The 14,005-nt window shown below is 42.3% G+C and overlaps 1 protein-coding gene across 1 annotated transcript in view; it reads left to right on the top strand.

Moving 5' to 3' along the window:
- LOC126210489 (sushi, von Willebrand factor type A, EGF and pentraxin domain-containing protein 1-like) overlaps nucleotides 1–13,129 on the top strand; it is a 103,582-nt gene extending 90,453 nt beyond the window's left edge. Inside the window, exons 9-11 of the mRNA XM_049939723.1 lie at nucleotides 203–399; nucleotides 8,531–8,766; nucleotides 12,782–13,129. Of these exons, the coding sequence (XP_049795680.1) occupies nucleotides 203–399; nucleotides 8,531–8,766; nucleotides 12,782–12,879 (531 nt within the window). The 3' untranslated portion in view covers nucleotides 12,880–13,129. The remainder of the gene's footprint in view (nucleotides 1–202; nucleotides 400–8,530; nucleotides 8,767–12,781) is intronic.
- The last annotated feature ends 876 nt before the right edge of the window (nucleotides 13,130–14,005 follow it).

Raw genomic sequence — 14,005 nt, 5'->3', positions numbered from 1 at the left:
GTGACAGTCTGCTCTCGACGAAGTGTTGCTGCGGTCACTGCTGGTTCGACTGAAACACACAAAAGTAAACATTTTGTGACTACTCCACAAAATAAGAATAGATAAAAATCCTTAATTATGTTTCAAAAACAAAAGTTTAACTTACACCAAAAATTCTGTTACGTTAGAGCTATTAACGATAATTTACCGGCTGTTTCCACAGTCGACAGCTCTTCCAACCTACGAAGAGGCGGTGCGTGGGTGCGATCGCAGCATGGCTGGCGTCGGTGGCACGGTGGGGGGCGGAGGCACCTCCCTGAGTGCGGGTGGCGGCCAGGGCCACCGCGGCCACGGGCGCGGCCACTGGGCGGGCCTGGGGTCGGGCCGCCGGCCGGTGCACGTGACACGCCAGTCCTCCAGGTGAACGGCCGACAGTCGGCTCTGCTCTGCTCCGCTCTGTACTGCTAGCCCCACTCTAGCTGGCAGGCTTCTCACTGATTTATGTGGCCTCGAGCTCTCGGAAACAGTGTTAACTAATTCTACCGTCACTACTGCTTCTTATTTGTGCTTATTTGTGTTTTCTTGGCATATTGACGGATCCGTTAGATTTCAGGTGCGTAGCTCCAGAAACTCTATTTCTTCAACTGATGTTTAGGCCACACACCTTCCAGGTGAAGAAATGGGAGTTGTTATGGGAGATGTAGGGGAGATGTAGGGGATTCAGTGTCAGAATCAGAATTTAACGGCACTTTCGAATGCCTGAGGTCAAATTAAGCAGAAGGAATAGGTAACATTCTGTGGAATTTCTAAAATCATTCGGGCCACTGACACCCAAATGCCTATTCAATCTGGTGTTGTAACAGCCCTCCCCTCTCCTGTCACTATGTAGATAACTTTCAAAGGAAACCACAGCAAGGTGATTTGTATTACTGAACACTCATCCATTGATTGACAACAGTAGTACTGTGATACAACTAGACTTGTGATTCTTATTAATACTTTTTCATCACACAATTCCATATTGTGCTGCTAAATGGTTGCTTGTGAGAAAAGCAACTTTCCTCCAAATATTTAAAAGGTTATGGTACAGAGAGTGATTATAACATTGAACACATAGAGTGCCAGTGCAAGATAACAGTTTGCGAAAGTTCACACGAGAGAACTCATGCACAGCAATAGTTGCCACATATATACTCTGCATCGTTGACACAGCCAGTTACTTCCTACATTGTTTAGACAGATGGATATGCTCCCCTGTGCTATTTGATGATTACGAAGATTAAGCTACGGATCTTACAGTGTGTAGAAAGAGTGAGACTAGATGTATATCATGAGACTTTCAGAATAAAATATCCTCCACACAGTTGCAAAGATAGCAAGAGCAGTATGAGAACTATCATAGAATAAACTTTGCAGCTTATTCATCTCAATTGCTGACAAGAAAAATTTATGGAAGAAAAGAAAAGACGGCAGAGAGGCAGTTTGGGCAGTGCCATTGGTTATGGAAGCAAGACTTAAGAAAAATCAAGACACTTCTTAGGATTTGTTTACCTAGAGCAAGTATTGATAATGTGAAATTGTGTAAAAATTTAAAATTATCTGGAAAGTAGGTGTAAGCTATAGGGAAAGACAGGCAATGTACAGTACATATGGGATAGGGAAAATGTCATCATACTGATCAGTACTGTAAAACAAAGCAGGTCATCAATCAACATATGAAGTAGTTGTGGCTCTACGGAAAACACTGACAAGAAGGAAGGACAGGGTGATAGATTATGTGTTAAAGCATCAGGTAGTAACTTCCATGGCACTTGAGGGATATGGAAAGGGTAAACATTGTAGGGGAAGATAGACTGGAATATATCCAACAAATATTGAGGATGTTGAGTGGAAGTGCTACTCTGAGATGAAGAGGTCAGCACAGGAGAGGAAGTTGTGGTGAGCCACATCGAATCAGTCAGAAGATTGATGACTCAAAAATCTTTCATCCATTTTATAAGTGGAACTACATCTCTCTCTCTCTCTCTCTCTCTCTCTCTCTCTCTCTCTCTCTCTCTCTGCGGATTGTTTGAAATCCTACCCATTAAGGAGTCATTGTTCTTCTCAGTCAAATATCCCAGTACGTTAGGAGTGGGTTAGAGGCAATCTCAGTGGGGAATATTTGAGAGAGGATCAGTATCCACCTGGTAACCAGCTCTGTCATTATGAGGTATTGATACAATTTTCATTTATTCCTAGGACAGTCTCGTACATTGTTCTAGTTAAAAATCAAAATTATATATGTATATATACAAGTAGTGTGTCTGTGCAAGCACTCGCATCTCTCGTTTTAAACCCAAGCACCGCACCACTGCACTTGGAGCCAAAGAATACGCAAGATCCAGAGAAGTTTGACAACAAAGAGCTTGGTATAAATAAAATCTGCTGTTAAACACTCAATCTGTGCTGGGATATCAATGCGTCAATAGGAGCTTTACTGCAGTGACATAATTGCGAAGTGATCAAAGAAAGCACCAGATTTCATGTTCCCAGAAAACGGGTATTCTTAAAACTTTGATTCACAGAGCACATACCATTGCTGGCTAGGTAAGTCTCCAGGATGAGCTTTTACATTAACAAGAGTTCCGAAAATGTGTACTCTGCACAATATATACACAAGGCGCTACAGATGAAACCTAAAGTGGGTGAAAGAAATGAGGAAGAGGAAGTAGAGAGATTTAAATGCATGGCTTTCTTGCCATAACTGGAAGTCTGTCATCAGAAATAGGTTGAATCCTCACAGAGTATAAAGTTAAAATGATCGTCCACTCCATAGAAGACAGTGGCACTTTCAAGTCGTACCGAGGAGGACTATGCTCTCCAAGGCTGAGGTTTGCGAGTTCCCTGCAAAAGTGGCCTTTTATACGTGATGCACAGAACACTGAAAGTACAGCTGGCTCACCAATAAACTGGCTGTGGTATAGATTCTACCTGATAAGACTGTGGGACTTGGTGGTAAAGGAAGCAGTGGAAATTGATTTAGCAAAGGATTTAATCGATAGGTACAGTGGTTAAAGCCTTGACGAAGCACGGAATCCTCAGCTTTCTATCATAAAATCACAGAGACGTCACTGCTGTGCAGTTCTTATTGACGTGTCAGTATCCTGACAAGTATTGAGCGTCTGACCACAGATTCAGTTTGTACAAAGTTTGTTGCCACCAATAACACCTTTGTCCTTCGTATATCTCTGGCCACACAATCAGTGGTGCGGCACTAGAATTTAAAAAGATGGTTGCAAGAGCTGTCATTGCAGTCTGTCGACTCACTCAGAAAATAGTCAGTTGAAGAAATGGAGTTTCTGCAGATGCATGCGTAAAATGTAATTGATCAGGTGCAAAATTTCTAAGTGATAAAGCATAAAATTGATGTTCCACAGCATTTATTTATTTAGTTAGTTAACCTTTTTTAAGGTTTAATTCATTATACAGTAGTTCAGCCAAATTGCACAAAATATTTTTGAGTTATATATACAAACCATTGTCATGAATATGTTGTCTGTGTGTGAAAATTGTACCTAAATGTCTACAGTAGTTCATGAGATTAACCTTCACATACAAACAGAAAAATTTGGTGGGGGTCTCTTAATTTTGTAATAAGTACAGATATGGAAGTTGATGCAGAGAGAGAGAGAGAGAGAGAGAGAGAGAGAGAGATACCATTGGTCATTGTAACATAATAGGAAACACTTACTTATATATATCTTACGTATGAATAATACACTTACTGCAAGTGAAATGTATATATAACAAAATGACTAAATATAATAACAATTTGGAACATTTTGATATACAAGGCAAATTGGTGCGATAGAGTAGATCACGCAGTGGGATGAGTTGGAGAAATGCGCGGGTTAAGTGAAGTATATCTGAGAGGAATTGTTCAGTTGAGTTTAATCATTTAATAGGACTGTGTGCCAGGTGTTTATTGATCTCCATAGCTCTTTTTGATAAGCGGGGAACATGGGACTGCAGCTGGTGGCAGTGACCTCCACTCAGTACACGCTCAGTAAATGTGGACTTGGAATTCTGCAACCTCCTGCACAATTACAAAAATTATATCTCCCCCCCAATCTGTAACATAGTGTTGTGAGACCCATAATCCTTATAACAGCTTTTTTGTCTGCTTACATCACAGAGGTTCTCTTTATATAGTTATGACCGGCTTCTGTTCTCTTTTAAAATCATCACTTCTGCAGTAAAAAAGATAGAATGAACATTCAGAGAATTTATATAACTCGGGTGTGTTAAAAATCACATATATACAATAAAATATGCCTGTTGCAATACTAATTGAGCAAGTATACCTTGTAGCCTGTACTGCTAAACTAAAGCTCTTTTGTTTGTAATAGCGAAAAGAGGGTGATAAATTTACTTGATTGTCTATGAGCTTCACAGCATAATCAAATCCACTCATGCTCATTACAGGAAACAGAACTGTAAAATTAGTATGCAGACTTTGTATGCTGCAGTTGTTAGTCATTTCTAACTTAAGGATGTATTTGAAGAATTAGAAATGTAGTCTGCAAAAAGGAAAGAGCCAGACAAGATAATTTGGCAATCAAAATGAGTTAGATTACAACATTTACAGTTATATTTAAAAGTAAATGCCTGGTGTTTTTGTAAAGATTCTACACACACACACACGCACACAGGATTCAACCTGGTAGAATTTTTCACAGAGCATAACTTAATCATAGCTAACACTTGGTTTAAGAATCATGAGAGAAGGTTGTATACATTGAAGAGGCCTGGAGACACTGGAAGGTTTCACATGGATTGTATAATGGTAAAACAGAGATTTTGGAACCAGGTTTTAAATTGTAAGACATTTCCAGGGGCAGATGTGGATTCTCACCACAATCTATTGGTTATGAACTGTAGATTAAAACTGAAGAAACTGCAAAAAGGTGGGAATTTAAGGAGGTGGGACCTGGATAAACTGAAAGAACCAGAGGTTGTGGAATGTTTCAGAGACAGCATTAGGGAACAACTGACAAATACAGGGGAAAGAAATAGAGTAGAAAAAGAATGGGTAGCTTTGAGAGATGGAATAGTGAAGGCAGCAGAGGCTCAAGTAGGTATAAAGGCGAGGGCTAGTAGAAATCGTTGGGTAACAGAAGAGATATTGAACTCAATTGATGAATGGAGAAAATATAAAAATACAGTAAATGAAGCAGGCAAAAAGGAGAATACAAACGTCTCAAAAATGAGATTGACAGGAAGTGCAAGATGGCTAAGCAAGGATGGCTAGAGGATAAATGTAAGGATGTAGAGGCGTATATCACTAGGGATAAGGTAGATACTGCCTACAGGAAAATTAAAGAGACCTTTGGAGAAAAGAGAACCACATGTAGGAATATTAGGAGCTCAGATGGAAAACCAGCCTTAAGCAAAGAAGGGAAAGCAGAAAAGTGGAAGGAGTACATACAGCGTCTATACAAGGGCAATGTTATGGAACTGGAAAAGGACATAGATGAAGATGAGATGGGAGATATGATACGGCGTGAAGAATTTGACAGGGCACTGAAAGACCTAAGTCGATACAAAGTCCCGAGAGTAGACATCATTCCATTAGAACTACTGATAGCCTTGGGAGAGCCAGTCCTGACAAAACTCTTCCATCTGGTGAGCAAGATGTATGAGACAGGTGAAATACCCTCAGACTTCAAGAAGAATATAATAATTCCAATCCCAAAGAAAGCAGGTGTTGACAGGTGTGAAAATTACTGAACTATCAGTTTAGTAAGTCACGGTTGCAAAATACTAACACGAATTCTTTACTGGCGAATGGAAAAACTGGTAGAAGTCGACCTTAATTAAGATCAGTTTGGATGCTGTAGAAATGTTGGAACATGCGTGACAATAATGACCCCAAGAGTTTTCTTAGAAGATAGATTAAGGAAGGGGAAACCTACTTTTCTAGCATTTGTAGACTTAGATAAAGCTTTTGACAATGTTAACTGGAATACTCTCTTTAAAATTCTGAATGTGGCAGGGGTAAAATACAAGGAGCGAAAGGCTATTTACAGTTTGTGCAAAAACCAGATGGCGGTTACAAAGTGTGTCGGGGGGCACGAATAGCAAGCTATAATTGAGAAGGGAGAAGACAGGGTTGTAGCCTATCCCCAATGCTGTTCATCTTTATATTGAGCAAGCAGTAAAGGGAACAATAGAAAAAGTTGGAGTAGGAATTAAAATCCATGGATGTAACTTAACTCATTCCTTCATGATGGGATTTGTGTAACACAAAATGTGAAAGAATGAAAAGTAAGCGCGGGGAAGCTGCAAAAAGAAAATGGTCATGACACTTGTTTAATGAGTTATATTGTGAAAAATAAAATTGTTTGAGTCATAAAACAACAACGACGAGACACACACACACACACACACACACACACACACACACACACACACACAGACGGAGGGAGGGGGCGGGGGGGGGGGAGGGAGAGAGAGAGGGGGGGAGAGTGTGTGTGTGTGTGTGTGTGTGTGTGTGTGTGTGTGTGTGTACACTGGACACTACCAGGAATTGCAGACAGTTGGTGCTACTCCTGGAGTTGTACTGATTTCTATGTCAGTTGAACAGCTTTCAAAATGTCTTTATGTGTTCACTGATTTTGTACTGTGGAAAATATTCTGGATAATCCATGAACTTGATTCTGTATACAGGTTTAGCCTAAATGATTCATTGGGTTTTGAAGCACTGTTTATTTACAAGTATTCAACGTATAAAGAAGAGTGATACATGAAAAGATACACACTCATCAAGTTTCTGGTACAGTCTACAAATGTTCAGTGTGTGCACCCTTAGTCACACGGTATACATCCAAACGGTAATAAAGTTCCATTACACATCCAGTTGCACATTTCCGTCAGTATCTGTCACAGCAGCAGTGATGTTTTCCTGCAGTTCTTTCAATGTTGTTGGCATTAGGGGTACGTAAACCGCACAGGAAGGAACTCGGCACAGTTGAGAGCTCAGCTATCAGTTGTGGCAACGACAGCAACTGCAGCGTATCCAGGTACACAGAACCTGCCAGTCTCTTCTCGATGAAGAAAAAGGGACTGTATGCCTTTGTCGTGGATATGGCATAGAGGATATATACTCAGGTAAATCCCCCTTCCAACTCCGCACAGACATTCGGCAGTTCAGTTTCCCACGCTCTCACACTGTGACGATTCACATTTCTCGACAGACAGAAAATTGCCTCATCACTGAATATCTACGTCTCCGCGAAGTTGCTGTTGTCATCATCATCTTGATCTTTGATTGCTTTCTATGTTCTCACCTGATGGTCATTGACTCCAACTGGTGGGCATAATCATCTGGATTCAGGTGTTATAACATTTGCAAATGGTAGATTTGAAATGCAGACACCGCTGTACAACACGTCACACTGCACGTGTAGTTCATGGCTTACACGAACGGGATGATTTATGGGGGGATCCGTACAAAGTTGTGGTTTACACACCCCACAATTTCCTCTGAGACATGCAGTCGCCCTGTGCTTTTCCCTTTACACAGAGAGACAACCAGTATCACAAAACTGATGGAACCAACACAAATGTTCCGGTGACCAGGTGCAGCTTTTCTGTATTTGCATTTGCATATTATAATTATTAGATTACAGATGTTATATCTGCTATGTTAGTACTTTATAGCAATATTTAGAGGATGCAATCATTCATTGGTTACCATCTGTGCTAGAGAGAGATGGAAATTTTCCTACAGTATGCTCTCTGTAGTAAGAGCCAGTACCTGTATTACTAATTTTCAGTGAACTACAGTTCCACTTGGCTTTAGGATATTGTTTATGGGTTCAGTTGATGATGTTCATTATCTCTGATATAATTAGTGAATACCACTAACTAGAAGAAAACATTTTTAAGAATAAAGTTTTGAACAGTGTGCAGACAGACATTTTGCAAGTAATTTTTACATTTATGTTTTTAATAGTTACACCAGCTTTTAAATAAGAACTGGGGAAAAAGAAACACTAGTCACAAACTGATATTCAGATTGCAATAGTGTCTTGGGTTTTGTGTTATGAAGGATAGCAGCAGGAAATAAATCATCTCCCTAGCATATTCAAAATTGTCAACATTTATCAAACAGTGGAAAATCATGTGAAATGGTTATATTCCTACACACCACATAGACAAGGTGTTGAATGGAAGGCAGGCACATTGAAAGTAGACTGCTCTCTCTCTCTCTCTCTCTCTCTCTCTCTCTCTCTCTCTCTCTCTCTCTCTGTCTTGCTCGCACGCACGCACGCACACACACACACACACACACACACACACGGCCACAGTCATATTCAGGTGCAGCACATTACCCTCCTAACCTCCTCCCCCTCCCTCCACATCCCTCTTCTGTACTGCACTACCCACTTCTTTCAATGTGACTGTCTGCCACCGCCTCTTCTGTTTGATGGGTAGCAATCTGTTTCATAATGTCAATATTTAGCAATCTTCACATCATGACGAATGCTCTTTTTTGACCTTTCTGCAGCACATCCCACACAGCCTCCCTGAGGAGCGGTTCTGCAGCCGGCGACTCTATGGGCTCTACAGACACCATGACACCGAGCGAAGTTTCGACAACTGTGACACTAGACACAGTGTCATCACACACGTGCAGTAGCGGCGTCAGTGGCAGCGGCAGCGGTAGTGGCGGAGCAGCGAGCTGCCGTGCTATCTGTGGCAGCCTCGCCTCATTTGACACCAGCTCCGCACTCAATACTGAAGGTCAGTGATGGCAGGAGAACGAGATGTACACCAGTATGTAAATGTAAGATTATAAAAATTAGAACGAGTAAGAAAAAATTGGTCTACCGGCGCCTCGTTTGACACCAGCCCCGCACTCAATACTGAAGGTCAGTGATGGCAGGAGAACGAAATGTACACCAGTATGTAAATGTAAGATTATAAAAATTAGAATGAGTAAGAAAAAATTGGTCTACCGGATGAGGCATGACACTGAATCTGTGTAACATCGCTTCTCGACAGTGGCCTCTGTTCGATGAGAAAGAAAACCCAAAAGTACGAGGGCTATCCACAAAGTACATTACGTTTTCGTTTGTGTCCGTTAGGGGCGGGGCTAGTGCAGCCATCTTGGTGTCGTGGCATTCCGCCGCTCAGTCGGCATCCTGCCGTGCTAGTGAGAGGTTCGTGCTGTACTCCGTTGAGTTACTGTGACAGTTTGAAATGTCAGCATTAATTGAAAATGCCGCGAAGTGTGAAGTGCGTGCTGTAATAAGGCTTCTGGCTGCAAAAAACTGGACACCGATAGAAATCTATCGGTTGCTTTGTGAAGTGTATGGGGACAACATAATCACTGAAGGTGGAGTGCGTCAATGGGTCATAAAATTTAAAAATGGCCGAACTAACGTTCACGACGAAGAGCGAAGTGGAAGACCCAGCATAGTGACTGCCGAACTTGTCGAAAAAGTCGATGCCGCAGTCCGTGAAAACCATAATTTCACAATAACGGAACTCTCTATGAGTTTTCCACAAATTTCACGAAGTTTGTTGCACGAAATCATTACCGAAAAGCTTGGTTACCACAAGTTTTGTGCAAGATGGATACCAAAAATCTTGACAGAGATTCACAAAAATCAGCAAATGGCTGCAGCGTTAACGTTTTTGGACGCTTACGAGAAAGATGGCGACTCATTACTCGATCGCATCGTTACTGGTGACGAAACATGGGTTAAGCATGTGAACTGCGAGACAAAATTGCAGTCAATGCAGTGGGGGCACACAAATTCCCCTCAAAAACCCAAGAAATGCATGCAGACAATGTCAGCAAGGAAGGTGATGGCAACTATCTTTTGGGACAGAAAAGGTGTGATTTTTGTGGATTTCCTGGAAAGAGGCACTACAATAAACTCAAAGGTATTGGCAAACTCTGCACAACCTCAGAAGAGCAATACAAAACAAACACAGGGGAAAGTTGGGCTCAAAGATCTTGCTGATTCATGACAACGCCCGGGCCCACACGGCAAATGCCACTCGTGAAGTTCTCGAATCTTTTAAGTGGGAGTTGTTTTCTCATCCGCCGTACAGTCCCGACCTGGCACCGAGCGACTTCCACTTATTCCCAGCAATGAAGAAGTGGTTGGCTATGCAGTGTTTTGATGACGATGCACAGCTTCAAGAAGAGGTAACCACGTGGTTGAAGGTGTAGGCGGCCGAATTTTACGACGAAGGTATTTCCAAGCTCGTCCATCGCTACGGTAAGTGCCTTAATTTAAATGGCAACTATGTAAAAAAGTAGTATTGAAGTGTGGCTTTCATCTGTATATAATAAAAAAAATTTCTAATACTTTATTTATTTTTAATTCCAAAACGTAATGTACTTTGTGGATAGTCCTCATATCTTTAGGTATGCTGTTTCCAGCTGATGGGGAGGATGTTGACCACTTCCAAGTAGTCCTAGACATTTTCCAGAGAATTTGGACGCCCGAGTGTTCTTTAAACTGGGAACCTACGCGTGCAGTCCTATGAATGTGTGTGTTGTCATGTGGGAAAATGGGGCTGTCCACATTCTATTCATAAAGATGTAGGAACAAAGGGCAACACTTGGTCATTGAAACTGTTGAAATAAGCATCCAGATTGACACTTGTGGTAACCTTAATGAGTGTGCCCAAGGGAAGCTACAGAAAACATCACATGATCGCCTCCAACCTGACGCTCACCCTCCACAGACTGCCAATTAAATGCGGTCGCGCTGTCTGGAAAGAAGCGACCTTGGCATTCGTTCTGTGTTTTATTTGGCATTGATGAGGCATCACAAGTGTTTCCAGTTTGTTTAGGACCTATTTGTGACCACTGTTCTTATGTCATTTTACATTACTGCAAGTGGTTCCTTGTAGACTCGTCGGAGACACTATGTGGATACATCAACAAATTTGGTCATTAACATTGTGATTGTGGCCACACTGAAACACGATAACACCTTTCTCTATAGAAGATTGCTTCATCAGAGAGAACAATTTCTAGATAGTTGGGATTTTGTTCGATCCAGTCAAACAGCTCAATAGCAAAGTTGTGACAAAGCTGCAAGTTTCTTCGCTTCAGTGTTCGCTCAGTTTGAACTTTGAAAGTGAAGTTATTTATGCAGCACCCCCTTAGCTGTTGATCAAGGGGTGTTTGGCTCTCGTGACATTTGGCGAACTGACTTTACGGTGGAGCTCTTTGTAAGATATGTCTTATCTCTTCTGTCACTTCATCAGATTTTCATTTTCTGCCTGAACCTGACTGTTTCTTTACACTCTCAGTGGCTAAGAAGTTGTGAACACTTGGAATTTGAAATCTGAAATTTCACACACACACACACACACACACACACACACACACACACACACACACACACACACACACACAGTCACTCAGACGCTGAAACACACACGACTATGACCACAATGACAGTTATTGATTATTGATAGCAGAAGCCTATTCTGACAGATGAGGGGAGGGGTAGGGAAGGAGGCACGAAGCCTGGAGGAGGTACTAGAATAGTGAGAGGCAGGAGCAGGAAAGATGGATGACTCAGCAGCTGCAGAGCAAGATGAAAGGAGTTTTGAAGGGTTAGAGTGTAGAAGAGATACAGAAAAGACAGCAACCTAGTGCAGGAATAGTATTTATCAGTGACATGTTTACTCACTCCACCACGTTAAGTTTGAAATAAAATCTGGTTCCTTGGCAGGGACTCTTTCATAAAATATTCTGACAGTAATGGCCCAGGAGCTGTTTGTGGTGAACGTTGTCACCAGTGAAAGGCCAAGTCAGTGTCACAGTGGCCGGTGGCACCGAGTCCTTGCCGACTGCATACCACGTCAGCTCTTGTGCCGTGACGAGGCTAGGCAACTGACAGAAACCGTGCGGGCTGCGGCTCGAACCCGGGACCCTCGAGGTCTGGCGAGAGTATTGGGCGACGGCACACGTGGGGCGGCCTCGCCTCATAGAGTCTGATCTATAGCCAGGAATTGTCAGGGCTAGCTGATGGCTCCCAAATCCGGTGATGCCGATTGGCAAGGATGGTACAGTTTGGCCACACTTTTGACCGACAACTTTAGAGACTGCCAATCGAATGTGTGGCGCCGAAGGAACGCTGCTAGCAACAGAGCTGTCTCCGACCGAGTGTGTCGGGCTCCTATCGTGGAGCCGTCTTTGGAAATGTTGCACTGTGCTACACAATGTAGCGACCCAGACACCCACTGATAGCAGAACATTGCACTGCAGGGTGTGGCACTTGCACTGTTGCAGCACACAGGTGCAGGATTACATCGGTGGCTGGCCCACGTAGCCTCTGACTGGTTGTGACCAGTGATCTCTTCAGTGCGGATGCGCAGCAGGCTCAGACTCTTATGGGAATGAGTGAAATGTCATGAGTAATGAGGATAATGGATAAGGCGCATTACATTGGCAGTGTGTGGATAAGTTGAGAGTTAGGGTCTGACAGGAGGCGTGCTAGTGTAGCCCACGGTGTTGCGATGACCACTGTGTGTGGATGGAATAGTGATAAGAGCATCTGCATAGTAAGCGGAGACCCGGGTTCGAATCCTGGTCTGGCACAAAAATTTTACTTTCTCCAATGATTTCAATCAGTGCCCACTTGCAGTCAAAGTCTGTAATTTATTTGTGTCTTCCTGTAGTGACCTTCGCCTGACAAGTATTGTGTTATACTTCTACAGAACGTCGGTCCTCGATTATGAAATAAACAGAGCATATGTGACCTGTCGTGCTAATCTCTTACAGGTGTTCCACTTCTCGAGGAAAGTGAACTGGAGGAGGCCGACCTCTCTGGCCCGTGCAAGCGCCGACGCCCGTCACCGGACCCGCCGGGGGTCGCCTGATGCAGGGTTCACGGGGGGCGGTACTCGCCCCCCTTGCCGCCCCTGTGCCCACTCCCCGTTCCGCCGCCACCGCCTCCGCGCAGGCTGCGCAAGTTGTAAGTCTGGCTCCTGGGCACACGGGATAGGCTAGAGTTCCCGGACCCTCGGGGACGGGCTCAGCAGTAGGAAGTGTAATGGCTGCTTGTTGTCACCCAACTTATCTGTCTCCATGGCATTCCAAAGCTACAAGACTCCCGAGTTTCGTAATCTAATGCAGTACACAGAAGTGTGTAATATGAAAACCAAATTCTTGTTTATTCGCTTAAAAGAAAAAAACGGGATGGCTCTTGGGAACTGAGAGTAAATTATTGCTTTCCTGTCATCCTTTGTTAGCTCTAATCAAATTCTTGTTTGTTCCTGTTACTATCATTTTTTGTTTACATGTGGTGTGTATTATTCTTTCTCCATGACTTTGAGTTGTTAACTGTCAGAAAGATCCTCTTTCAGACTGTGGATCATTTATGTTGATCGCTTATCAGAAATTAATTGTTAAGAATATTTTCTGTCTTTTTAATGTACACTACCTCATTTTGGATCTGGAACAACATACAGTGTTCGAATGAACATTTACAATCTAATAATAGTTGCTACTGTATATAAATATATCCTATGCAGTTTCAGGTCCATGCATAAAAAAGAAAAACAAATTGAGGATTGATCCTAGTTATTAAAGATCTGAGGAGAAAAAGGAAATAATCAGGAAAGGCATATTTCTATAGTATATAGCAAAATGGACACATAATATGCACTAATCAGAACTGAAAGATCAAAATACTTGAAGCACACTTTTAATGATGTTTCCTGCATTGAGAATCTGTCGTCCAGTTTCCTCTGTTACCACCCTTCAACTGTTCCAGCTATAGCACTGAAGCCTCCAGTGAACCTTGCATAGAGGAAGAAAAGTCTTAGAAAAACAATATATTATTTATACCATCAGGTGTATAATTGTTTGTATATTTTGCCTTGTTTTCTGTCCCTGCATCAGTTACCATATCACACATCTTTTAAAAGCTCATGAGACTGCATCACATCCTATAATGGTGTGACTAACTCCTATTATACTGTCAGAAAACGTTTACAGTGTAAT

The sequence above is a fragment of the Schistocerca nitens genome, chromosome 10 (genome assembly GCF_023898315.1).
Source record: "Schistocerca nitens isolate TAMUIC-IGC-003100 chromosome 10, iqSchNite1.1, whole genome shotgun sequence".
Taxonomy (NCBI): Eukaryota; Metazoa; Arthropoda; class Insecta; order Orthoptera; family Acrididae; genus Schistocerca; species Schistocerca nitens.
This window is presented reverse-complemented; position numbering and strand designations above follow the sequence as displayed.